Source organism: Parus major, chromosome 2 (genome assembly GCF_001522545.3).
Source record: "Parus major isolate Abel chromosome 2, Parus_major1.1, whole genome shotgun sequence".
Taxonomy (NCBI): Eukaryota; Metazoa; Chordata; class Aves; order Passeriformes; family Paridae; genus Parus; species Parus major.
Genome location: NC_031769.1, coordinates 122,528,711 through 122,555,008, shown reverse-complemented (window position 1 = coordinate 122,555,008; position 26,298 = coordinate 122,528,711). Strand labels below are relative to the sequence as shown.

Genomic DNA, 26,298 nt, shown 5'->3' with positions numbered 1-26,298 from the left:
GCGGCGCTGGCGCGGCGGGGACGGCGGTGGCTCTCGCAGCCCTTCGCTGCTCGGCTCGGACCTGCCCTGCCCAGCCCAGCCCTGCCGGGCAGCGCTGCGGTTCGGGGCGGTGCGGAAGGGGCTGCCCGCGGCCTGGGCAAGGCTGCGCCGCCCGTCGGCTCGGGAAATGCGGAACCGGGGCCGGGCGGCGGAGCTCAGGGCGGCTACCGGGGCCCCCCAGCCGCGGATGCACCGGCAGCGCATCCCGGCCTTCCCGCGGCGCTTCGCGGGCAGAATAAACTTTCTACTTTCACCCTGCGGTAAAAGTAAAGCTCTTTCATTTTGCGAGTGTGCAACTCCTGATTGACCAACGCTGTTCGCAGGGTTTGTTCCCCTTTAATTCTTTCCAGCCCGGGGTTCCTCCACAGCTGGGAGCTCCGTTTGGGCAGCTGCCTCTCTGCCCCTGAGCGGCAGCAGGGCTGGCGCCTCTGTGGCTCTGGTGCTTCACTGGTGTGCATTTTGCTCGGGAAGACTTGTCCTGGCTGCCGTGGCTGCATCATACTTCCTAAAACTTCCTGGTTTATCGAAACCCAAAAACTTTGGGACTGCTTGCCTAAGTGAGAAGTTGGTGCCCTGATGAAAACTGACCTGAATGGAGGCAAAGCACCTTCTCATGCTGTATAAGCTTATCCCACAGAGGTGGGATATTACATTTATCCAACCCATTCATGAATCAGTTGGAGCCTTTCATATGGTGTGGTACTGAACTACATGCCAGCTGCTTTCCTCTAAACGAGGCAGGGAAGGCTGGGATCACTAAGTTACCTGCAGTAAGCTGGCAGAGCTGCTTGGCCCAGCTCAGTGTCTGGGCCCTTGGGCTGATTTCATTCAGGGTTTTCCTGCTTGGCATGCTCGGGATGGCAGGAAGCTGGCCGCTGGGATGCTGGAGGTGCACGAGCTGCTGGGAACGTACCCCTTACTCTGCCATGATCAAGCTCTGTGCTCTGCCAGGTGAGCTGCTCCGGGTGCCAGCCTTGATTTGCTCCTAATAAGTGTTTTGCGGATTGTGTAGTACATTTGTACAATTAACAATACCTTCTGAGTTTCTCTGTACTTAAAAAAAAATCAGGTTATCTCTGCCTGATCAGAAAGTAATCTCGTGAGGGGCTGAATCACCTCAGGGAGGTTCCATTTTGAAGTCCTGTGTCAATCTTCAATATAAATTAAAAATAAACCAAATAAACAAAACCCAAAAAACAAATGCAAAAAAAAAAGGAAAAAAAAACCCCAACCCCCAAGCCCTATTCTTGGGTACCTACAAACAGAATTGTGCCAGAAAATAGCACAACTGTCAGTTCATTCAGAATTTTAATTCCAGCTGCAGGAGCATTAAACCTGATTTCAGCATGTGTCCCAAAGTTCTTGAGGCTCTCCTATAAAAAAGACAAAGGTCCTTACTGCAACTTCAGGATCTAGAACAACTTCTGATGGGAAAGGAGAGTAAAATAACATGATATTTTGAAAAACTTTAGTGACAGTCCTGACACTTACTAGAGGCTTATTTTGCTATTGTACTCATTCGTGTTATAAATTGCTTCGTACAAACAGGGTATTGCACCTCAGGATGTTTATCAGAATAGTGTACCTAGTATGATGTAAGGGACTGTTACAGAGCAACCATGGTGTAACACCTTCTTCCTCTGCCTTCTTTTTGGAGTAATTATGCTGTTTTCTCTTTGTGGTGAGGTGGAAATCTACAAGTACAGTGGGAAAATCTAGACTAGTCAACACTCTTGTGCCAGTTACTTAAAGGCTTCTAATGCCCTGCCTATTAGACTTCAAAGACCGCCTTTCTTGGCAAGCTGGAGTGCTTGCATTGGAAACTGCTTGATGATACAATATTATTACTCACTAAAGCCAACGTAGGTGGTTAAAGTTCAGACTGCCATGTCTTGTCTCTGGGTCCAGCTTAAACATTCTCGATTGCCTCTTCTAACCAGAAATTAATTTGTTTAAAATTGCAAGTCAGAGGTTGCACGCTTTGTTGTTATGGTGACAGCTTTCCCAGATAGCAATAGTTAGGAGGTAGGAAGAAAATCTAGGTTATGGTTAAGACTGCAGCCAGACTAGACAAGTCTAACACTCTAGGTGTAGGATGTGCTTAAGTATCTCCTCTCTCTTAAGCAGTCAGGTTTGGTAGCAGTGCTTAAAAAGTTGTTCCTAGCCTACCATCAGCAGCATCAGAATCACTGAGCAACTTTTCACTTGAAATGTCTTTGTTTTCAGTGAAGGGATACTTGGACTGGCTGCATGGCTCAGTGTGATTCTTGACATACTCCCAACAGCTCTGGAAACTGGGCTCCAAGCACTCAGAGCCTCTTGCTCTGTGATTACAGCCACCAAAGCAGTAGTGTCAGCTCAAGCCAAATGGATGTAATATTATCATGAGATGAAGAGTCCCTTATTCTGTTGCTTTGCTTTAACTTGTCATGAACAAAAATCTGATTCACTGTATGGACTTAGTTGCTGAATAGATTAATAACTGCAGTTGTGCTTTCACAAAGATGCTGCTGTCCACTCTTCCTCCCTACTCCCCTCCCAAAAAAACCTCCAAAAACAACCAAACTACAACCACACCTAATTTTGCTTGCAAAAAGTCTCTCTCTGACTTGGCACTGTTAGTGTTAGTGCTGGTACAGTTTACCAGTGGAAAAATAAGGATGAAGCTACAGTGGAAGGAGTGTTCTGAATGAGGAGATTGTGCCACTGAACAGTCTCACAAACACATGCACCACAGCACAGTTATCTGTAATGATCCATCTCCAATGTTGTGTTCAGGGGTTCCTCTTATGCTTCAGCAACACTTCACTTATGTAACCAGGTGTCTTTCAAAATGTTTAGGCTTTTGTGGTACTTAAAGGAGTCCCAAAACACTACATGTGATTTCTTGAGAGACTATGTAAGCCTTTCTTTTCCTGGAGCCTTTACTTGCACTTTTGGAGCTGACAGAATGGACTTTAATATTTTAATGCTTTAATATTTTTTTTTTTTTTGTGCCGAAAGAACTAGTTGCTGCTGTTGCTAGTAGGACAAGATTTCCCCCATTGTCCCATTGGACAAAGCTGCACCTTTTCCTACTGCTTTATTTGTTTTCTTATCACTTCATACTTGCAGTACTGCAGGTACAATTTTTTTTCCTTTTTCACTTAATGTGCAATTGTGAAGTCAAACACTTGTAAGTAAATACAAGTGGACAGTTGCTGGAACTGCAAGGGAAGAGTAATTTCACTGAGCTGTCTGTAACAGTGACTTGAAGATGATAGCAATATCAGAAGACTTAGATGAATATGTGCCTTGAACAGCAGCAAGCTTTCATTTCTTTTGCATGAAAAACTGTATTGGGAAAAATATTGTTCTGACTCAGGCTGAGGGTTCTGACTTAGTGGGTTGGCATTAGATAGTTATTTGATGTCATTGCTGACCTCCTCTCTCAGGCAGTGCATGAATGAGGTACAGAAATGTGGGGGATCACTGTGCTGTGTTGGAGGGATGCTTGAGCAGCTGATGCACAACTGTTGCGTGGGCAGCTGGAGGCTGGAGCGGTGTCAGCTGTTCCTGCCTTCTGCAATGCTTGAGCATTGAAGGGTAACTTGAACTCTTCATTCATATTCACACCCACTTCAGTAGGATATGGAGAAGGGGGCCCGCCCAGTGCTCCAACTGTGGAAAGAATCTGTTGCCTGTGGTATGTGTGAAACTTTTTCCCTGTTCCCTGCAATGAATGCTGTCCCAAGCAGTCAATACAGTCCTTCACCCAGGCAGAGTAAGGTCTACTCTCAGACCTTTTGGTGCAGAGAAAGCTTAGCTAAGGATCTGTGTCCTTTGATCCTCCAATGAAGCCAAGCTGTAACTGCTCGGGGCTTTTAAAATCCAACAAGAAACTGATGCAATTCCTTTTTGTTCCAATTTCCCACACTTTGAAGTGGTGCACAGGTTCTCCCTTTCTCCCACTGTGAATGCCCATCGAAGTAATGGGAGGTCATGGAGGCTCAGGCTGACATTTCTGGGCTAATATAAAGCGCTGCAACTTGGCTTTGGTTTAAGAGTGTGCTGGTGGAGGCTGCACAAGCTCCTTGCTCTGCTTGGTCTGGATGCTTTGTGAGTAAAGTGGGAACAGCTGGTTTTCATGGCTGAAAGTTGGTTGCCATATGTTAACACCTCTCCTGGCCTGGGTACGAGTGCTGTTGAGCTGCTATGAACTGTGCCTGGAGCTACAGAGCACAGCCCCTTCCATCTGCAGGGGCTGTCAGTAACCACATACTGTACTACTCTGCCTTGGGAATGTTATCTTTATTCATTTTTATGCCATTTGTATCTCTATTCATGCTCCTGTCTATCTTGTATGTACATTTTTCCCCCTTGTCTTCTACAGCTGCTGCATACAGCACCCTTTGACTAACAGCTTCTGTTTTGTGAGCTGATGTCAGATGTCAGTATAGTCCGAGGAGGAGCTGGGTGATAAAGGAAGTGGGTGTTGGGGCTCCTGATGCTTTCTGCCATGCACTGACCCTGCTGGGTAAGGACATCCCAAAATCTGCTTTTGCTGGCCTGAGTGTTGTAAAAGCTGAGAAGGCTTTGTCCTCTTTCTTCACAACTGTTTGCTTCTTTAACAGGAAGATGTCCTGGCAGTTTTTATAGGCAGTAAGTCCCTCATCCAGTACAGAGAATTCTTGCAGGAAAACAAGGAACTAGATTTGCCATGAAAAATCAGTGAGGTGTTTGTGGATTGCTGATTCGTGAGGGTGCTGGACATTGCTGCAGGTAAGGGAGGATATGTGCTGTATCTCTTCAAAAAGTGGTGTTTCCATGGCAGCAGATACAGTGCAGGGAGTGTTCTTGAAAGCAAATATTTCTTGACCAATTTTCAAAACAAAATAACCCAAACTCCTCCTTCTCAATTTAATAGGAGAGAACAACAGTATTGTTTCCTGAGCCCTGTGCAGCAGACACTGATGAGTGTGGGGTTATTGTGCTTTTATGAGATGCTTGCCTCCAGGTAGGAGAATTATGATCCCACTGTTGCCTCCACTAGAGTCTTTGTAATAATATGGGCAATTCTGATTTGAGATTTGCTATATGGAGGAAGGGAGGTGTTTACCCTTGTTCTTTTAATATCCTGCAATGAGTAAGCAGAAAAATGTCAAACAAAGGGTGACTGAAAGGGAAAGCAAGCATTAAGTGAGATTAAGCACTAAATTGAAATGCTCTTGTTCAGCCAACACTGTCAGTCTGTGTCAGCTTAAATTTAAGTCTCCAGAGGGACAGCTTTCTCTCCTGTTAAAGGTGGAGAGTATCTCCAAAATTGCTCATATTTGGGTGTGTTCGCCAGTGATTGGGAACCGTCACTCAAAAATCTTGTATTGGAGGACAGGCTTTCTACTACAAGCCTTCTCTTTTGAAAAGGGCTGCAGTAACAGACCAGCTACCCAGAACTTTCTAATCTGGATCTCTCCTGAAGGTTCAGTGTCACTTCTGTCGTTTCCTCTTACTTGTCTTCCTCCTTTGCCTCTGGTTAAGGGAGCAGAAATGAAAGAATATGCCAAATGGCCAAGTGTGTTGACTTTGGCCATTTGGCAGGGTGATACCATGAGTCAGGCTAACTGGTCTGGAGTACCCTTGCCCTGCTATGAAAACACTTATTTCTGGCAGAGCTGTAGATGTCTCTGTGGATTTTCTGCCAGTGCAAGTACAAGTGGTGGCAGCTGCAGGAGTCTGCAGCCACATGTCCCTGGGTGGGGTAGGGGGAGCAGCATGGCTCTGGCTACCAGTAAATGCTGGTGTGTGGAAAAATTCTCATTGTGCTGTTACTTGCTCCTGAGCAGAAAGGGGTGGATTGATGGTATCTAGAGAGAAACCAGTACTATTGCTATGGTGTGAATGCTGTCGCCGAAAGAGGCAGCCTTCCTGTTTTGCAAGCTGACGTCTCTGTTCTAGAGTGTGAGAACAGAGCAGTAAGTGACCTTGGATGCTGACTGATAGTGGAGTGGCCCAGCAAATGCTGCCTTGGCCAAGCCAAGGAATGTTCCCTTTTCTGAAGAGCTGAGGTGTATAGGAACTGCTGTGTGCTGTGACACATGTAGTTTGGAGTGACAGGCTTCTGAACTGCCCCTCCCCTGCTGGTAGCCTCCCAGCAGAACAACAAATGTGTGTTGTGCTTAAAAACTTTATAGGTAAAGAGGAAGCACACTCTGTGTGTGTACCTGGGAAGAAAACCTTTTTATTGTTAGAGAAATTTAAATATTAACAATCTAATTCAAGAATTTATTTAGACAAAGACTATTATGCAGATGAAATCTTTGTAATAATAAAGCTAACATACAAACTTTGTTTCTGCACCTTTTTCTCAGTGGTTTACTCACCCTTCCCCTGGCTTCTGAGGCTGGTAGTATCATTCTGATAATGTCAGGGGTGTTAGAGCAAGTTGTCATATTGTGACTCCTTTTCTGGGAGGAATAGGATGGTGGTGGTTTCTTCCTCACTGTAGGATCCACTGGAATCCTTCTGTTACGTTTGCTTTATCAACATCTTCTGTTTCTTTCGTGACTTTGCAAGCTCCATGTTTCATTCACATCTATTATATAAAGTGCCTTTTATATTTGCTAGATATTGTTCCTTTGCTCTCTGTTACCTCTAAAATAGTTTTGTCCAGCTACACATCGCCACTGGTGACTGATGACTTTCTTATAGCCATGGGATCTCCAATGTCAACCCTGGGCTCTTACTTGTACTGTGCCTGTGTTCTCACATTCTGTGTCTCTGCTCTGAGACACACCAAGTAAAACAAAGCTGCAAGCAAATTAAGGAGGTTAGAGGCAGAGTGAGCCTGACAAGTCTCTAGCCCTGGGGACTTGCAAGCTTGCCTTGAAGCTTATGTCCTGTCACTAGCAATGGCAGTGTTGTACTGTGGAGTAACAGAGGCTGGGGAGCATCTGCAGCTTGCTGGGGGTGGTGGGTTAGGCAAGCAGAGGCAGAAAAGCAGATATTTTTCCTGCTTTGCTTTCTCTTGTCTAGCAGCTAGAGGGAAGTGGAACCTCCAGAAAGAGATGAAAAGATGTGCAAAGGGAGGCTGGAGTTGGTGTTTTCAGACAGGTGCTCCTCCTGTACTTTTCTAGGACTGGAGACCATGTGTTGCAGTGATGTTGGTTCATGAGAAAAACCTCAAAAAGGTTGAAAGCAAAGCTTTGTAAGTAATATTTTTTTAACTGCTCCTTAGCCTGGCAAACCTATGTATTTCAGTTGTGAGCATTGGGGATGTTGCTTGTGTCTGTTTTGCATTGTTTACTTTTTGCCTAAAATATTTAAATTAAACTACCAGCAGGGATCTCAAGATGAGCAAGAAGTGATCCTACTCATCTCTCTTTGTTCTCTGCCTAAGTGTGTATCACATCATGACATTAGAAAGTCTTGATTAATTTGATCAGGACAGCAGAATTTGAAGGAAACTCCCCTTATGCTTCTACTGGAGTCATCTCTGATGTTCATTGCAGTGTTCTACAGCAATCCAGTCCCTGGGAATAACATACAGTAGTGGACATTTGCAGCTGCTGCCAGGACAGGCTGCCTTTGAAAAAGGCCATTTCACTGAATTCTGATACACTCTAGTCCTTGCAGGAGTACATCAGACTCTTGATGTGTCCCTTGCTTTTCCTCACATGTTCCCAGGAATGAAGCTATATAAGGACTTGTCTATAAGCATCTTTAAAGAAGCTGTCCTTTAAGTAGAAACCAGTACTTCCTACTCAAAAAGAGGGCTGGGGTTATGAAATGGGCACAGCTCCCACTGGCTGGACTGCACCTTTAGTGTCTATATTGTTATGCAGAAGAGAAATCCCTTCAGCACATCTCAAAAGTGTTTTGCCTACATCTGAGGAGTCTTGAGAAACAGGCTGAAGGCAGAGCAGAAAGCCCCCCAGATCAATCATTGTTTTTAACCTGCTGACTGCTCAGAATGCTTTGATTACTGCTGGCAGAGGTTAGTTCTGTGCCTGCCCACACACAGGCCTCGGTGTGTGTGAGCGGATCACACACCACTGTGCAGGCTGTTTCCATAGCACCAAAAAAAATCTGTGCCAGGCAGTCCCTCAAGAGGCTTTGCTGAGCAGCTGACGTACATTCAGGGATGGAGAGCATCAGAAGTAGTACCAGCCTAGGCATGGAGTGGGAATAGAGCCTGATTTAAATATTGACTTTCCTTTTGCCAGATGTCACTGTCTTGGCAGAAGGAAAACAGGCTGTTTTACTGCAGTGTGCTTTGCTTGGAACTATGAGCTCTTAAAAGTACCATTCATGCTCTGTTTAGTCTTCTCAGCAAGCTACTTGCAAGTGTTGTGCTCCAAAACTGCTTTTTTTTTCTTTTACAGGGAGCTTGTTCTTGAGTAAAAGAAAAGACCTGAAATCATGTCTTTCTCTTAAGATTGCTTTGGTGCCTGCATGGCAGGTATATTTTACCTTCTTGTGCTCTGAGTTGTGACAAGCCTTTTTGTCTGTTACCTGGGCAAACTCTAGAGGTGCTGTGCAGCTCTGGTATCCCAAATATGTCAGGTACGGGCCCTCAAGAAAGGGATGGGTCCACCTGCTGTGTTCAGATGGACCCTGTCTCACAGAGATACTGAGAGACTGCTGTGCTTGAAGGAGTAAGTAACAAAACTTCCTGCAGAGGACCCCAAAGAGATATCTGGACATCTGAAGGTCACAAGCCCAGCTTGCCATTGTCTGAAATGGCAAACTTGTGTTCTGCTGCTGTTTGCCAAGCAGGTGTTCAACCCTGATCTTGTTGAACAAGACTGAGCACACTGTGGCTCTGGCTCCCTACTTCTTCCAGGGCTCAGGCCACAGCTGGATCCCTATCTTTTTCCACCAGCTCTTGGTCCAAGGTGTGTGGGGACCTCAGCCCCAACCTTAGGTTGGGGGTACACATCCCAAACCCAGGTTAGGATGTGTTGGGATGTGTGTCATAGAAGTTGTTGTTTATGTAGCTTAACTGCCAAAAACTCTACTGCACTTCTATCTGTCTGCTGCTGTCATATGATTTAAGTGCAGTAATTTGGGAGGAGGGGAAGACACTGAAACATTATTTTCTCCAATAAAGCAGTCCTTAACTACAGTAAAGATGTGTTTTAGACACACACTCTAAACTTCCTTGCCTGAAAACTGATGAAGGAATAAACAGTTGCTGCTACCATTTAAATAACTGTTTATATCAATCAGTCTTAAATACTAGCCTTCCCTAAAACATGTTTGAATTTCTTGGTGCACTTCCAGTAAATGCTGGGACACCTGTCTGTACTTTGTGAACTGCTACTTGAGCTTTGTATATCTCATTAACACTTAGAAGAACACGTAGCAGAACTAGTGTGGACACTAAGCAGGCAGTAGTACACCTCTTCAGAAAAGTAAAATGCAGTGGCTGAATATCTCTTTTTAAATATAGTCTTGATTTTTAGGTGCAAACAAATCTTGCTTTCCTGCCCTTCAGGTTAATCTTTACATACTCAGTCAACTTAGTTTTTGATTTTCTGGAGAAATCCCTGATTATTGTAGGGGGAAGAATTCTGTTTTGGACTGCAGTGTCTCCAACAGTTGACTTTTTCCAAAGAAATCAGTCTACTGCAAATGCATTCTTGATTACTCAGTTCCACCAACCAGTGCTGGCATTCAATATAAACTTGTTTAATTATGTTTAATATCAAAGGAGGAAGAAGCCAGCAGCTTACCAGGCACGAAACAAGTGCCAGAGAGGTGCTGCATATATTGCAGGACATGGCCACTGTGTGCTGGGCTGCACTAACTGCCCACTGTTGGTTGGACAACAGACAGAGCACTTCTGTAAAGAAGCAGGAGTTTCATGGTTTTGCTGGTGTATGGATGGGGATCCTTCAGGTTGAAATGTGGTTTTGAGGACTTGGTTTTAACAGTGCAGCAATCCTGCAGGGAAGGTGGATGGTGCTCTCAGAGCACAGCTGGAATGGTAGGTGAGCCTTCTGCCTAGTGCTCCCCTTTGGGTGCATTGCTTAAAACAGCAACTTCTGAGCTGCAAGTTGTTCACACTCTTAAGTGTGTAATTTGTTCCCATAAATTATTCCGGGTTAAGGCAACCTGCAGTATCAGTACAGGCTGGGGAATGAAGGGAATGAGAGCAGCCCTGCAGAGAGGGACTTAGGCTGGTGCTGATCTGTGAAAAGCTGGACATGAGTCAGCAGTGTGCACTTGCAGCCCAGAAGGCCATGACACATCCTGGGCCTCATCAAAAGCAGCAGTGGCCAGCTGGTCAAGGGAGGTGATTCCGCCCCTCTTCTTGGATCTCATGAGATCCCACCTGGAGTATTGCATCCAGTTCTGTGATCCCTAGAACAGGAAATACTTGGACCTATTGAAGCAGGTTCAAAAGAGGGCCATGAAAATCATTGGAGGGATGGAGCACCTATAGTATGAAGAAAGACTGAGAGAGATGAGCTTGTTCTGCCTGAAGAAGGCTCCAGGGAAATCTTATTGCAGCCTTTCAGTAGTTAAAGGAGGCTTATAGGAAAGACAGTGACAGACTTTTTAGCAGCACCTGTTGTGACAGGACAAAGGGTAATGGTTTTAAGCTGAAGGAGGGTAGCTTCAGACTAGATACGGCGAAACTTTTTACTATGAGGGTGGTGAATCACTGGTACAGGTTGCCCAGAGAGGTGGTGGATGCTTGATTCCTCAAAATTATTGGAGGGTTTTGGTGGCCACTGGACTTTGAAAGGTCCAGTGGAAACACTGGATGGGGTTCTGAGCAACCTGATCTAGTTTAAGATGTCCCTAGCAGGGGAACTGGAGCTCCCTTCTGACCCAAACCATTCTATGGTAAAACACAGATACTGACCAAGTCTTTAACTTACACCACCCTTAAAGGTATTTGGGGCATCCAGCTTTGCTACCTTTGTGTGTGAATTGCAGATGAACATGAGTACTATGGTTCATGAGCAGCAGTGAGCAGGGAGAATTAGTTTCTGCACATTTCTGAACAGTAGTAAGTGAAACCTGTTGGAGTTGATGCTTTGAAGCTGAGTAGTTTCGATTGGCTTCTGTGCCTGTCACTGGGCAGGTTTTTTGGCATGACAGATTTTTGGAGATTGTATAAGAAGGAAAACAACTTGAGTATCAATGGAATCAGCAGAGTGATGTACTGGGTACTTCAGTACTCAGGATAGAGATGAAAAGGTGAGGAAATGTTTTTGGGATAAATGGCAAAAGGGAGAGCTTTGCTGCTCTCCCTTTTGTGAGTGAGTGTAGAGACTTCTTTAATGCTGTTTTAGCACACTGATATGTAAAGTCTTTAGTGTGCTTCTGTTTCTTATTTACAGTTCGAGACCAAACTTTACCTTGGCGAGTCCCAGAAACATACTTCTCTCCCATCCCAAATGACTGTTTTCCTATTCAAAAGCAAAAAGTGAAAATATGAGAAGAGGGATACAAAAGTCAAAGCAAGACCTCTGTGTTTTGTCAAGAGGAGCTAAGAAGACTGTAATATTTTTAGAAGGGAAAATAATAATTTAAGGATAGAGCAAGTGTCAAGTAAAATAACTTCTCTAGTCTTCCTGTTCCAAGGTAGTATTACTGGAGAGGCCTTGTTTCCCCTTCATGCAAGGTGGTGCCAGCAGCATTTCTGAGGGATGTGATGGCTTCTTAGTAATAATGCTGTATCATAGCTCCCTACTACAGGGCACACTTGTAGATTGACAACTGAGGATTAGCAGTATGCAAGGCAGTGTTTCACCTTCCACCTTTTCAATATCCTGGTCAAGTTTTTACCAGAATGAAAAATGGTGGATTGCATTATTCATAGCTGTTTAAGGTCTCAGTTATTCTGGGTAGTTTTTTGTGCTGAAGGCCAAGCTGTGATGTGCCAAACCTGATGTAACAATAACCTGCGTACAAGTTAGAGCAGTCCTTAACCATAAAGTTTTGAAAGTTTACCAGACTAATCTGTTAAACCCAATGGACCCATTAAACTAGGGCATGACCAGTACTCAGAATGGCAGTGAATATAGGTATTTTTTTGTTTGACATCTACAGTTGTGAAATGAGCTATATGGTGGATTAGCTTGTGCAATAAAGAATGATGTTAAACTTAAATTTCACACAATATTGTAAGTTTTGGAGTTCGTACTCATGTTCTGTTCCAGGTCAAATACTGGAAGGAGCAGCTTGTGGAACAGTGCAGTTCTGGAGCAGCTGCTCACTAAAATCAGTGGAGGCATGCTTTCTTTACCAAAAAACCCTAACCACAAATCCCAACATAAAAAACTCACAAACAACCAAACCCACATAAAACACCCCCAATCACCCCCTTCCCTTCCTTTCTTTCATTTCTGGTCTACTTTTGGAGATGAAACTCAATATCCTTCAAACTTTGTTCCTTTAAGCCTGCATTTCTTTCTTCCCCCTGTAGTTTCTATCACATCAACTACATCAGAATCAGGAAAAATGCTTGACTGATTTTGTGTTCATCAGATAGGTCTTTCCAGTTTTGTCTACTATAATATATTTCAGTAAAATGAATGGTTAAACTCATTCTGTTTACTTTGCTGAGAAATAGAAATGAGGAGCCTGAATGCTTATCTAAGCATGCTGATATTTTAGAAAACTTCCTTTGTGTGGAATGGACTGGAACACAACTAGATGGTGCATAAATATATTAATATTTCTTTGAGATCTTGAGACATTAGTACTTTCATAATCTGAACCTGCATAGGTTGTTAAAAAGGAAATACAGGTGCCTGTAATGTCACCCAGCAGCAGAAAGTAGCATCTCATGTCCAAAGTCTGATCTGATGGAAGTGTGTATGCTCAAGTCTTCTAGGACCTGGAAGTCCTTTAAAGTTTTATATCTTTCTGTGGATTATCACTGGACAAACATGCTTGACCCTTTTCTCTGCCACCTTCAACTTTTGGAGTGATTAATGTTTTATGACTGTCACTTGATTTATGTGACAGCAATATCTCTCTAGGCTAACAGTTTCATTTAATTTACTGTCCTGGTGTGACTTGGAGTAGAGGCAAATGTCTCTTAACAGGATTTACTCAGCTCAAGCAGCATTAAAAGTCAGTCAAGGACATATCAATTGGCTAAAATCTCAGAGTACTTATTAATGCAATGGCAAGTTTGGTGGTCATAATAATTTAAAGGTAGATGCATTATCTGCATTGTATTAGGAAAAAGAAGCAGGTCTGTGCAATTGGTTTGTTAGTGAACTGCTGCTGATTGCTGCATGCACAGTTGCAGGATTCTCCCTCTTATCTCTTAAATGAGATTAAGAGCAATACAGAAGTATTCAAGCCCATGTCTTGAGTTTGTCCAATTTGCAGCCCTGGCAGGATGTGTCTAAGGTCCTTTAAGTAGTGATAGCTATTGCTCTAAATCAGTTTGGAAGCACTGTAGGAGTTGGTGCTGCCCAACTGGATGTGGAATTTAGCAGTATGGGGAAGCAGCAGCCACACTCCATCTGGAACAGAACACTTCAAGCACTACACAGTTGAATGGGTGACTGGTAAAGTGATGGACTCTAAAGGAATAGGTAATGTGTCTTGTTTGATGCTGCAGGGAAAACAACACAACTTATTCTGGGTTTTCAAGTGAGAGATTGCCAGTGAGCTGCTGCACAAGTATTTTATACCAGCAATCTGGTGGTGTGCTATTAGCACTGCTTTGTTAGGTCTTACTTTCTTAAATTTATAAGGGTGCACTGAAACTTTGCAGTGTAAAAATGTAGATGAATAATAAGGACTTGTCTTCATTATGGGCCTATCAGCTTGGAAAAAAAGCTTGGAAAAGCTGGCTCAGTGTCTACTGTCAGCTTTTAGGTACCTCATGGACAGGCTGGTTCTCTGAAGGGTTTGTAGCAAAACTGGTCTAAAGGTGTGAATTGACTGGTTGAAGAAGGGGGATTTGGAACAGGTTCTTATGACCTGAGTCATTTCTGGGGCATATATGTCTGTGAATTTATTGTACTAGCGTACTTTGCTGCTGACTAGGCAGAGTTTTAGTTTCACTGATATGTATTTCATACTATGCTTTCAGGTAAACCAAGAGCAAAAATGCTAATAGGATTTCTATACAGCTTGCTACTTGCAATTGCTTCTCTTTGTATAAAATTGTACTTCAAGTTTTATGTAATAACACTTGTTTGAAGGCACAAATCAAAAGTGTAAACATTTTCTCATTTTTTTTCCTTCTCAAGTCCTGAGAAGGAAAAAAAACCTGGTGGTTTGCCATTATTGCTAAGCAAAAAGCTGATCTTTATCATGGTTAGCTGAAAGAGGTGCCAGGCTACAGCAGGAGTGCACCTTAACCATGCAACCAGTAACTTGTGTGTGGTAAAATTAGCAATGCGTCCAGAAAATTCACTCCTTTTGGTGTTATGTGTACGTCATTTGTGGAAGCCCACATGGAGATTACTGTGCTGTATTTTGGGGAGGTTTATGTGGTTATGCTAAAAATTACTCTGTCCTGAGCACAGAAGTGACTCTCTCAATGCTTCTGAAGGGCAAGCTGACATCTCTAGATGAACTGACATGTGTTTGGAAGCTTTTGTGTCAGCTTTTTGTGGACTGAGGAACTTTGCTAGGGAACCAGAAAGCATGCACTAGGGGGAGTTACTGGAGGAGTAAAGGAAACTGCACTGGAGTGGATGAAAAAGAAATTGAGGAGTCTGCGAAGGGAATTCAAAGACTTAACTGGAGCCTAGTTTCCTTGGGCTCTGTACAATTCATAAAGGGTAAATGGAGGAGAGGCTCCTGCTGAAAGGCAGCTTTAGCTCAGTGACACTGGTAGTTCATTTGTCTACTGCAACTTTTTCTTTCTGTACAAGAGTGAACTCTTCCTGCTGCAGAGGCATTCACTTCCCTCCTGGAGAAGGAGTGTCAGGGGGAAGTAGATAGCTTTTGTACTTGCCAAGAGCTACTTCTGTGGGGTCACATGTCAGGCCCAAAAACTTGCTTGCTCATTTATTTAGTGAGCAAAGTGTAAGCCTGTCCATTTTATGAAAATAAAGGAGACTTTTTTCCCCTCCCAGAATTTGTCAGCTACCTTTTTCCTCATAACATTGAGCTACCTGAAGCCTCATAACAGAAATCAACATAGTCTCTACTGCTGCAAATGCTTCTGCTTTGCTTGTCGGCTGTCATAATACTCCTATACAATGGGGAGATGTGTGGAAGTGAAAAGTCTCCCATAAAGTCTCTATCCATATCTCAGTTTAGAAAGTGTGGGAGAAAATGGAACTTTATTTTGTCAGCAGGTAGGTTTTTGGAAAATCTGCTTCACAAGATGAAGGGTGGGCCACAGACCTCCCCTAAGGCAGCATGCCAGGACCCCTTGTGATCCTGAAGAAGAGAGGTCCCCGGAGGACCCTTAGAGAATCTGGAGGAGCAGCCTGTGACTTATTACAGCCATTGTGTTAATCACAGGATGATTGAAATGGAAGGACCTCTGGAGGTTCAACCCCTCTGTTAGGGCAGGGCCACCTGGGGCTGGTTTCCCAGGACCATATCACAGAATGGTTTGAGTTGGAAGGGATCTTAGAGCTCATCAGTTCAACCCCCAGGCATGGGCTAGGGTGCCACCCACTAACTTGATCAGGCTGCTCAGGGCCCATCCAACCTGGCCTCAAGCACTTCCAGGGATGGGGCATCTATCACTTCAGGGCAAACTGCTCCAGTGCCTCACCACCCTCTGAGAAAATAATTTCTTACTAATGTCTAATGTAAAATTTTCCTCTTTTTGTTTGAAACTGTTCCCCCTTGTCCTGCCACTATTTACCTGTGTAAAAAGTTGTTTTTCCTCTTTTAAAAGTCCCCTTTACGTACTGGAAGGCTGCAGTGAGGCTTCCCTGGAGTCCTCTTCAGTCTGAACAACCCCAATTTTCTCAGCCTGTCTTTGTAGGATCTCTCATAGAGAGATCATCTTTGTGACCCTTCTTTAGGTCAGCTCTAGCAGGTCAATGCCCTTCTTCGCCAAGAACTTCAGAGCTGGATGCAGTGCTTTAGAGGGTGTCTCACAAGGGCAGTATAGAGGTGGAGAATCACCTCCTTTGATCTGCTGGTCACTGTGCTTTCAATGCAGCCCAGGATGCATTTGGCTGTCTGGGCTGTAAGTGCACGCTGTTTGCTCATGTCCGGCTTTTTATCCAACCAAGTCCTTCTCTGCAGGGCTGCTCTCCAGGACTTCTCCCAGCCTGTACTTATATCTGGGATTGCCCTGACTCAGGTGCAGCACCTTGCACTTGGACCTGTTGAACTTGATGAGGTTCACATGGGCCCACTTCTCGAGTTTCTCCAGGTCCTTCTGAATGTCATCTTGTCCTTCTGTTTTGTCACCTACACAGCTCAGCTTTGTGTCATCTACAAACTTGCTGAACATGCAGCTGATGCTACTATTGATCTGTGTCATCAATAAAGGTACTAAAGACTACTGGTGCTTGATATCCATGTCCACCTTAATGACCATGTCCAGATAGCTTTGGAATATCTTCAGGAATGAATTTTGTGAAGTACTTGCCCTAAACCCTTGTTGCTTGCATCAAATTGTGTGCTGCTTGGTTGCTTCTGTACTTCTGCCCTTGATACTAAATGATGGAACTGTGCTACACCAAATCCAGGCATGAACTTAGTAATTACATAGTGGGAGCTACTGTGTACCACAAGCAATGAAGATTTTGTTGCTATTATTAAGGTACTGCTAAGATTACAGAGGGTATTTTTTTTAATTTTAGATATCACAATATGTAATTCAGTTTAGTGTGTAATTGAATTTGCTTTGTTCTTAAAGTCTCAGTCTTAGTCTCATGGTGGGACCTGCTAACATAGAGTGAGGATGGTGGACTTTTCTGGAGCTGCTTTTTGGAGATGTAAGCTCTGGGATGGTGTGTTAAGAGGTTTTGCTTTAAGAGTGCAGAAAAGCAGACTTGTCTTCTGAGGGAGGCTGGGAGTCATTCCAGAGTCACTCAAGTAAAACTTTTAATTCCATTGTAAGGTTAGATACTGAAACTTTGTTTGAAACAATCCCATTTCTACAGTGCAGTCTTTTCTTCCTAATCTTCTCCAACTATAATCTAACTGCAGCTCTGCACTGTTTCTTCACATTTTTGACAGGGTCAATCTCTTGCCTGAGGGATTGGAGTCTATGGAGAATATGGCAGAATAACTGGGATAAGCGGCTGAATTGAAATAACTTAATACATTCTTCTAAAATCTACCTGACAGAATTTTGACTCTGTTAATCTCACTTGGAAGTGCTCCTCTGTGTTTGCAGGGTTTGATCTGACTTCTCCAAAGTCAATGCAAACTCTGATCAGTAGTTCTGGGGTGCTACTCTGTCCTTTGGCCTGGACCTTTTCCATAGATTGGGAAGCTTTTTACATGCTACTGCTGGAGCTGACAAATGTGCCTGCTTTGAGCACTGTTTGAGGCACACAACTTTGTCATAAACCAGGGATTTCAGCCTAATCTTCTAAATGCTGAAATACTTAAAAGGTAGTAGTGAATGTGTGCAAATATAGAGAATTTTGTCTGACATGAATGGGTTAAGTATTTTACTGTAGTATCAGCTTGTCTAGTCACAGAATATGCTGGAGCGTGGATCTACTCCCTCACAAGAGCTCAGGAAATTAGTCTGAGTTTATAATTGGATTGAGAGGAGAGATGAGGTGCTGCCTTTGCCAAGACATGCGTCAGCTGTCTGAAGTACTGTGGGCTGAGACTTTGGTTCAAGACAGGAGCAATACTGGCAACCTCATAATCCCCACCTGTAACATTTGAAAGTGTTTGTGTTGCAGGGAGATACATCTTTTAAGAGGTGGTGGTTATTTGTGGTGGTTTTTTGTTTGCTACAATAAGAGTAAGCGAAGGCAGCACGTAGGCTGAAGAAAATGCTGGAGAAGATATTTCTGTACAAAGAACCGTACTGAATGATGTAGTTGTATCAGGAAGAGCTTGTCCAGAGAAAGCATGTGGGGGAGGCTGAAGTACTGAGATTAATATCACAGTGTTGAGTTGTACCCTGCTAGAAGACAGCAGATACTTAACCCCTTAAGCCACATTCTGCTGTCCATTACTAACAGGGCTGAAGAATCCTGTGCTTATACTGTTCAGGAATTGCTGTATCTGTGCAGCTCCATTCATGTCATGCACAAATCTTGGGGGACTGAAAGAAGTGCCTGCTGTTAAAGGAAGGAGAAAGAGCATAGTGTGGAAATGGGAGCACTAATGTACAAATTTCAGGTGTGTTTATTCTTTGGGCTTCTGTCCTGTTGCTTCACAGCATCTTTTTCTCTTAATGCAGTTTTAAGGCATCAGATCAGGTGCTGAAAGGCTTTACTTGTCTGTAAACTGGTAAGACTTTGAAGATCAACTTCATGCTACAGAATCTAGATTGGCTTAGGATGCTTAAGTAGCTTTATGGCTCTTAAAATGGCTTATGCCGTATAAAACTCTGTTGGAGTGGGGAGAGGAGCCTGACTGTTGCTGCCTGATTGGGATCTACCTGGGAAAGAGGGGGGTGGTGAAAGACCACCTGACTAGAAGTCTTTGCCCCAGACACACTTACTGGAAGGCCTCTTATCAATCTTGCCTCTTAGCAGACTGCAGAAGTTGAAATTCAAACCAAGTATAGGCTGAGGAGGCAATTGAGTCTTAACAGGCAATCTTGAAATAAGAGACTGAATTTTTTTGCTGTGTCCCCAGAAAGCAAGTGCTTCTTGCACCTCTTCCCCCTCTTTGTCAATAAATTCTTCCCATCATATTCCCCCACTTTCTTTTGCTTGCTTGATTAAGTGCTGGTGTGACAGCCTTGCCAAAAGTATAAGCTGTGGTGTGCAAATTTGGCAGCTGTGGGTATAATCAGGACACAAACACAGTGAACGTGCTGGTGTAACAACAGAACTCAGAGTAGATCTTGTGGATTGGTTATTTGGATAGCTTTGTCCAAAATATTTAGATCATGTCTTAAGGTAGCTTCTGCATTCCTCCAATCCTGAGGCATGATTGGTAGCCTTTCCTGAGCTGAACTGTTTGTATTAAACACTGCTGAATACATAGCTCAGTTTCTTCAAAGCCCAGAGGTGCTACTCATTCATACTTCATCAGGGTTTGGTTTCTGTAGGGAAAGAGGAATATAGGGTTTCCTTGTTGTGGGAAAGGCAGCTTCTCTACAATGCTACCATAGCATCCTATCCTTGCTTAGCTGCCATCAAGGTAGATGCAGCTTCTATACTATATTGCATTGCTTAAATTGTTGCTAGAGCCTTGGGTTAATGTAGAAGCTGCAGACTTGGGTATCAGGCACTAGCTGAAGAAAGAACCACACCTGAGACTAAGCAATCAAACATCAGATGGAAAATGTTTGCTCAAATATAACAGCTTTTCTACCTGTGGAGGGGGAGTTCACTTCCTTATGATTCATGAGGTGTACAACTGGTACTGACTGTTAATGCTAAATAGTTACCTGGGAAAGCTTTAAGTACACTCTGTAACCTTAACAGAGGAGATTGCAACGTGGTTAATGGTAGGAATTGTGATGGTAATGCTTTGCTGAGGCTTGCCAAACCTTCCTGAGACATTTTGTGACATTCAGTTGAACTTGTTAATAATTGGTTCAAGCATCCTTGACAGAAGGTATCTACCTTTGTGCCAGTCTCTCAGACACCAACTTCTAAAATGTCACAGATGACTTAAGTACTAACCTCTTAGTTTTTCTGAGGTGTTATGGGCAAATGAGTGCTTGCTCTGGAACAGCAAAATCTTTGGTTTTAATCTCTTGCATAGTAAGCAAAAACTCCACTGCTACTTGGCTCTGGAACAGCTCCCTCCTTAGGCTTCAAGATCTTTGCAGGTACTGCCTTGCAGCTGGTATCTGCAGTAACAACCAAAGTACACAGTAAAACTGAATTTGCAGTGCAGGGCAAAGAACTGAGATACTTGAGGATGCACAGTTAATTATTCTATGCCATGTAACAGAAGCCTAAACTTAAGCTTCAGCTCTAAAATGTGTGTATCTTGCCCTGGGAAGGCAGTATCCACCTATTTGGGTATGGCTTTACAGCCTCAGTTCCACCTCCAGCCAGCTGCATGTGCTCTGAATTGTTGTGAAGGAGAGGAAGCCCATCCAGCAGGATATTTTGGTCATGGGAGGGCCCTTTAGAAAGGCCTCATAATAAGCCTGTTTTTAGTGTACAGAAATCTTGACTGCTATGTCTGTCAAGAGCTGCTAAACTGGTCAGAAGGCTTCACACTGCAGAGAAAAACCTTTCTTTTTAGTTCTGTGCAGCTGCTGTTTGTCATCCCCATCCTGCTTTGTTTCCTTGGGCCATCACTTGAATTTGGAAAATCCCTTGGAGAGAGATTCATTCCTCCTCCAAATGCACTGCAGTGAGCAAAGCCTACCTTCTTCAGACTGGCTTTAGGCAGTGTGGGGGAGTGCTGCCTTACTCTGTCCTGAATCCCTGGATGTGTGAAGGAACTACTGGGGAAGAAGCAGGTAAAATGGTTGTTATGGCTGGCAGGGGATCTCTCAAAACTAGAGATTGTCTTCCCTGAGTGGATGAGTAAGGGATGACAGCCTAGAAGCCTAGAATTTGTCCTGCAGCAGATTTGGAAGGGTGGACTGCAGTCCTTTCTCTTTACAGAGAGATTGACTTGTACTTCACTTTGACGACCATCAAACTTCCTTAAGTGATGAGGAAGAAGCTTGTTCAGCAAAACAGCTTCCTTCATCACCGGGTAGGATTTGTACTTGAGAACAAGTGAGGAGCAACACTCCTGTAAACTCTAGAAGGTAAGAGAGCAGGAGGCTGATATGTTTAGGTGATGTGTTTGGGAGGTGCTGTAGCAATTCATCTATTTGGCCACTGTAATTGAGATTAATCTGAGCAAAGAGAGGAACTTGAAGTAAGGAGCACTTGCATGGTGTCCCTTTCTTGTCTTAGAACAAAAATATTTCTGTAATATTTGTAAAAACTAGAGACTGTCTTATGTGACTTCTGTGCTTGTGTTCAGGCTATGCATATGGAAGAACAAAAGCAGAATTCAGCCTCTCAGGTAGAGGCTGAATTCAACAAATCTTCCCTGTAAGCCAAAATAAGTTCCATCAGTGGGCCACGTCCTGTATGTGTCTCTGACTACACTGAAGAGGTGTTGAAGAGTTTGGCACATACAGATTTCTGTCAGTAGGGATGGCAGACCAGGTTGGTGGTTAAGACTGGCAATCCAGATGTCTCTAGGGAGATGAAACCAATGTTTGGACTATAAAGATAGAGGAAGAGAACCAGATTTTTTTGAATGGCTGGTATTGGGTAAATCTGAATGTAAGGAATTTCCTGCAAAAGACAGGAATGCAGTGTTTGCATCCAGGAAATGCCTAGGAAATTGTATTCTTGATTATTTGCAGATCACCAGATTTTCATAAGGGGTTCTTTTTTCTATAATACTACTTGCAGTTGTAGCTAGCTAGCACTGACCAGTGTAAAACTGAATGATTATCTAGGGTTGGGAAAAAGTCCTAGGGTATAGCCTCCCCTTCTCTTTCTGTGTTGGGAGAGTGATGGAAGAAAACACCCAGCTCTTTGTGTGCCACATCTGATAACTTGTCATTTTGCCTAACCCAGTTAGCACAACTACTGCCTGAGCCTTTTGCACAGAAGGCAGCCCGACTGCTGAGCTATACAAGGGAAAGCTGTGAATCACAGTGTGTAGCTATTCATATTAACAAACTTGGTTAAAATAGTATATTATTACTGTGGCTGTGTTACAGTTCTCTGCTGCCTCTGGATGCTTTAACTGCAATCTGTGACCAAAGCTTTGACCTTTGCCAGGTGAACTTTGCAGTATTTCTGGCAGACATCACAGCCACGTGTCAGAAATGCAGAAGGGCATTCTATTTTCTTCTTTTTGGTGAGTTTGGAAAATAGCAGAGACCTGTGTTTCAGGCTCCAGCACTCTCATTGTTATGAGCCTGCAGGTACTCTGCATCAGAAGCAAATGTAGGTCTTTAGCCTAAAGGAGCTGCTTTTTAATTAGCTTTAAGGTCTGTTCCTGTGGCAACTGACTGACTGCAGTGGAAATGGAAGTTTAAATTTCAGGAGGGATGTGCTTTCTTCTCATATGCCCGGGGGTTACTTTGCTTGGACTTGTCTTTGGTCAAGCAAGGCTCCTTTGCTTCTCTGGAATAATGCCCGGTCAGCTCTGTCCTTACTGTGCAGGAAAGGATTAACTTCCATTTGATTATGCTCCTCTGTGCACAGGTAGCAGTGAGGATCCCAGGTGAAGGTGTGGGGTTTGGCAGGAAATTGTTGCTCAGTTGTAAAGGTGATCTACATTGCTAGTAAGCTTGTGTTTTCAGTGAAAGAAGCTGACCTTGAAAAGAAAATAAAAACTGTAGTGAAGTGCTGCAAAACTTTGCTGAGTGCCTCTTTTAGGTAAGAAGCGTTTCTGCTTCCCAGAGTTGAATCTTAAAGGCCTAGCATGAAGTCAGATGGCTTATATAAGTTGATCTTTATGGTGTATGTGTCAAAACATAAATATATTTCAGGCATTCCATTACTGCCTTTACTGGCTGCTCTAAACAGTGCTGGTTGAAGCACCAAGGACATAGGACAGCGTGCTTCATAAATATTTAACAACTCCCTCCCCCAAACAAAACCCCCTCAGACCCAGATATGTTTAGCCTCATGAGCAAAAAACATAATGCACATTAGAACGTTCATCAATAAACTCTAGGTGGTGTTTATAGCCCAGCCTTCAGAGAGGAGTGCTGCTCTCTCCTATTCTGAACTTGCAGTATGGTGTGATACCTGGGCAGCAGAGACTGTGTTCTCACTAGTGGTTATTACACTGATGGAAGCAGCTGGGGAAATAGCTATGCACGCAGAATTTTCCATTAATCAAAGGAAAAAAGTCCAACACAGATGGTATATAGGATAGATTATGGCTGGTAATCCTTTTGTGTCCTAGAAGATTAAGGATATCCTGGTGTAGCTGCAGTCAGCTGACCTTTTTTTATTTAAACCATTGAACATTGTTGATGCAGTTCTGCAGAGGACCAAGGCTCTTACAGAAGCCATGAGCAGTGCCCTGTGAATGTTTGTTAAAGGAACAGTCTGTTTAAGTCCAGCCTCAGTTATAAATTTACAGGAACTTTGTGCCATGTAAACAGCAGCAGCTACAGGATGGCTAAGAAATAGACGGCTCTATCATATGTAGCAGAGCTGAATTCTCTGAGGAGGTACAGTGAGTGGCATGTGGAGAAATGGAGGGTTTCTGAATCCTGCTGTTTGGGTCACCCCAGAAAGCGAAGATGAATGCTTCAGTGGAAGAAGAGGATGGCTGTGTGCTCTGAAATGTCTGGCATGGATCTATATGAGGATTACAAATCACCCTTCGATTTCAATGCTGGAGTAAACAGAAATTATCTTTACTTGTCGCCTGGCATAAACCTTTCTCCACCTGGATCACCTACACTGGCAAAGTCTGGTAACTTCCTTCCTTCCTTAAAATCTCTACATGAAGTGCTTAGCAATTAGTACCTGTAAAACTTCTCAAATTAAAAATCTAGAAAAGTTGGCCTGCTGTTAATTCTGGAAGTATATTAGCTTCAGTGTAGCTAATATCTCACATGTTACACGTTTACCAGCTTTCATTATTTGTTATTTATTCAGTAGAAGGGCAGTTTGAGGGAAAATGAAGTGGCAAAACCAATTAGGAACTGCTGCAAGGTTGGAATAACTTGCCTAGTTTGACTATTAGATTTTTTTGGGGAAGGAGGTAGAAATTGCATTTTTAGTAGGACTTCAGAGCTCTGGCTAGTCTAAAATCTGCTTTTGCCTTAATACCGAAAATCTCACTGATTAACAAAGATGTCCTCTAAAACCTTTTCTCCATTCTACCTAGCATTTAAAATTCTGCAAACCTTCCACCTGCAGATATGAAGTGCACTGGGGCTGCCTTGTGCTGTGCTGCAGTGGCATCTGCTTAGTGCTTAACCCTATGAGTTTCTTGATGGTAACCTGTTGTACAGAATGCCATAGCTGTGTCTACCAACACATCCTAGTCTGGTTTTACTGTCGTCATTCCTTTCCATTCCTTGCTGCCAGATGTAATCTTTCAGAGTAATTTTAAATACAGAAAGCTTTGACCTACTTCAGGTAGGGCAAAGTTACACAGGTGTTAACTTTTTTTTTAATGAGCTTGTTACTTAAAATTTTAAAGAAACATGCATCCCTTGGGGAACCTCTGTGTGAGCTATAGCAACCCTCTCTGTGAACTTGGTGAACCCGGAGCTACAGGGGAACAGTGGTCAGCATTCAGTTATTGCATCTCCAGCTCTTCCAAAGGAGTGGGGAAGCAGCTCTCTGTGTCAGGTGATGATGCATCACCATTACCACCAGCCCTTTCTGGGCTTTATTTTCTTTTTCATTTGCTCTTAATGAATATCTAATTAGTATTTGGGAGAAGCCAAATAATTTTCTCCCCTAGGCTGAAGAAATGTCTCACTTTGATTTCTCCACTGAGATAAATGGGAAATAGTTAAATCTGTTTTTTCTTATATACTGCAGAATAATTATGCTTTGTAGTACTGTATGTAACTCAGCTATTAGAGTGGTCTTATAACATTGCAACAGCTTGTTCTCCTAAGCTATAACAAACACTTTTTTTCTTTAGCTTTGCCAACTGTATAGTGATGATCACAATGTTCATTCTCAGTGTCGCATGCAGAACATGTCCATGTAAAATAAAGCTTTATGGAGGTTAACCTGCCCCTGCCCCAAGGCTGCTCATTCAAAATGAAAAGTATTTCTTTACACTGCTCTTGTTTGCTGCTGATTTCTGAATTCAGCCCAGGGAGGTAGGAACTTCTGGTCAAAATAGGAGCATGAACTTGGATTGAAACTGGCTAAAGCAAACCCCAAATCAGAAAAACTGATTGTTAATTGAATTACTGTAATGCTGTGCCTACCCTGGCAGAATAATAGGCACTTAAATGCCATTTCCTTGAATGTGATCTGTGGAGTCCTAATCAACTAACTTGCTCATGTCTTTATTTGGTTCATTTAAGTAAATCTAATAAACTGCTGGGAAAATATGTTAATCTTAGAAATACAGACCTAAAACCTGACCTTAAAGCTAAGTAGGTTTTCTCAATACTAAGCATCATTTTAATGGTTTTTATGATTTTTTCCCCCCAAACAGATTTTTTATTCTGTTTGTGAAGCATAAAATATTCAGTTAAACTTGGTTATAATAGAGTACCAAATGACTGAATTTTAAGTCCTTCACAACTCTAATGATATATGAGAACTAACATAACGAAGGGTAACAAGTTGAAAGCAGTAATAATGATTTTATATAACAATATAAAGTAACAATAGCAACAGTTCTGTTGGCAAAAAAAGACCACAAGTGAGAAATGCTCTCTTAGTAGTAGCTTGAGCCAAGGCATTTCCATCTGTTGGCTGACTGCTGATTTCCTGGTTTCTTGCCCTACGCCCCATAGAAAGAGCTAAGGTGGGTGGTGCACGCTTCCTTAGGAAGTTTTTTCAAAGCCAGGATCTTACTGGCTTGTCAGCCCTAGTTTATGGGGTACATTTGTGTTGTAGCCACACTCTTGTGGAAGTCTGTGGGTTGTTAGCTGTTCAGACAAGTGCTCCTTGGTCAGATGGCCCAGCACAGCCTTGCCCATAGGATGGACGGATGAACCCTGTGTCCTGCAGATATTGAACTGAGGAATGGGAGCAAAGGGAACAGAGAGGTGAACAGTGACAGGAGAGAGAGTGGAGGTACCAGAATGAAGACTGATGGGAAGGTGTTAGCATACTTCATGTGGAGCTCAAAAAAGTAATAAATGGGAGAGACTCAGAAGGCAAGAAGAGGAAGGCATGGTCAGATGTGCAAGATGAGGTATGGAGGACTTTGAGTAGCAGTGATTTCCTGTTTCCCTAAAAACTCTTGGAATGGGAGGAGAGATCATTCCCTTGCTTCCTAGCATTGTGCCTTAAATTCCATTTGGTAGGCAAGAAGCAGAACAGTCTGAAAAAAAAAGTTTTCCAAAGAGAAGTTGCATTCCCAAACAGAAGCTGTTGCTGCAGGAGACAATCTGGCATGTTTTCTTAGTGGTGGATTCACTTGGTCTATTTTTGGTGATTTAATCCAGATGACTCCTCGTAATCAGATTGAACAGACTTTCAGCTGGTTGGGCTAATGCTCTTGGAGTCAGTGTGGTTTTGGTACTTGCAAACTTTG

The 26,298-nt window shown here is 43.2% G+C and overlaps 1 protein-coding gene across 7 annotated transcripts in view; it reads left to right on the top strand.

The window, feature by feature from the left end:
* Window positions 1-881: 881 nt before the first annotated feature.
* TPD52 (tumor protein D52) overlaps window positions 882-26,298 on the top strand; it is a 38,782-nt gene continuing 13,365 nt past the window's right edge. For 3 of the 7 annotated variants that reach the window (XM_015619256.1, XM_015619254.1, XM_015619253.1), the window contains exon 1: window positions 882-990. In XM_015619256.1, coding sequence (XP_015474742.1) covers window positions 888-990 — 103 coding nt within the window. In that variant the 5' untranslated portion in view covers window positions 882-887. Of the gene's footprint in view, window positions 991-5,001; window positions 5,036-23,092; window positions 23,533-26,298 lie in introns of those variants that run through there. The other 4 variants (XM_015619259.1, XM_015619258.1, XM_015619257.1 and 1 more) reach the window with 2 other exon arrangements.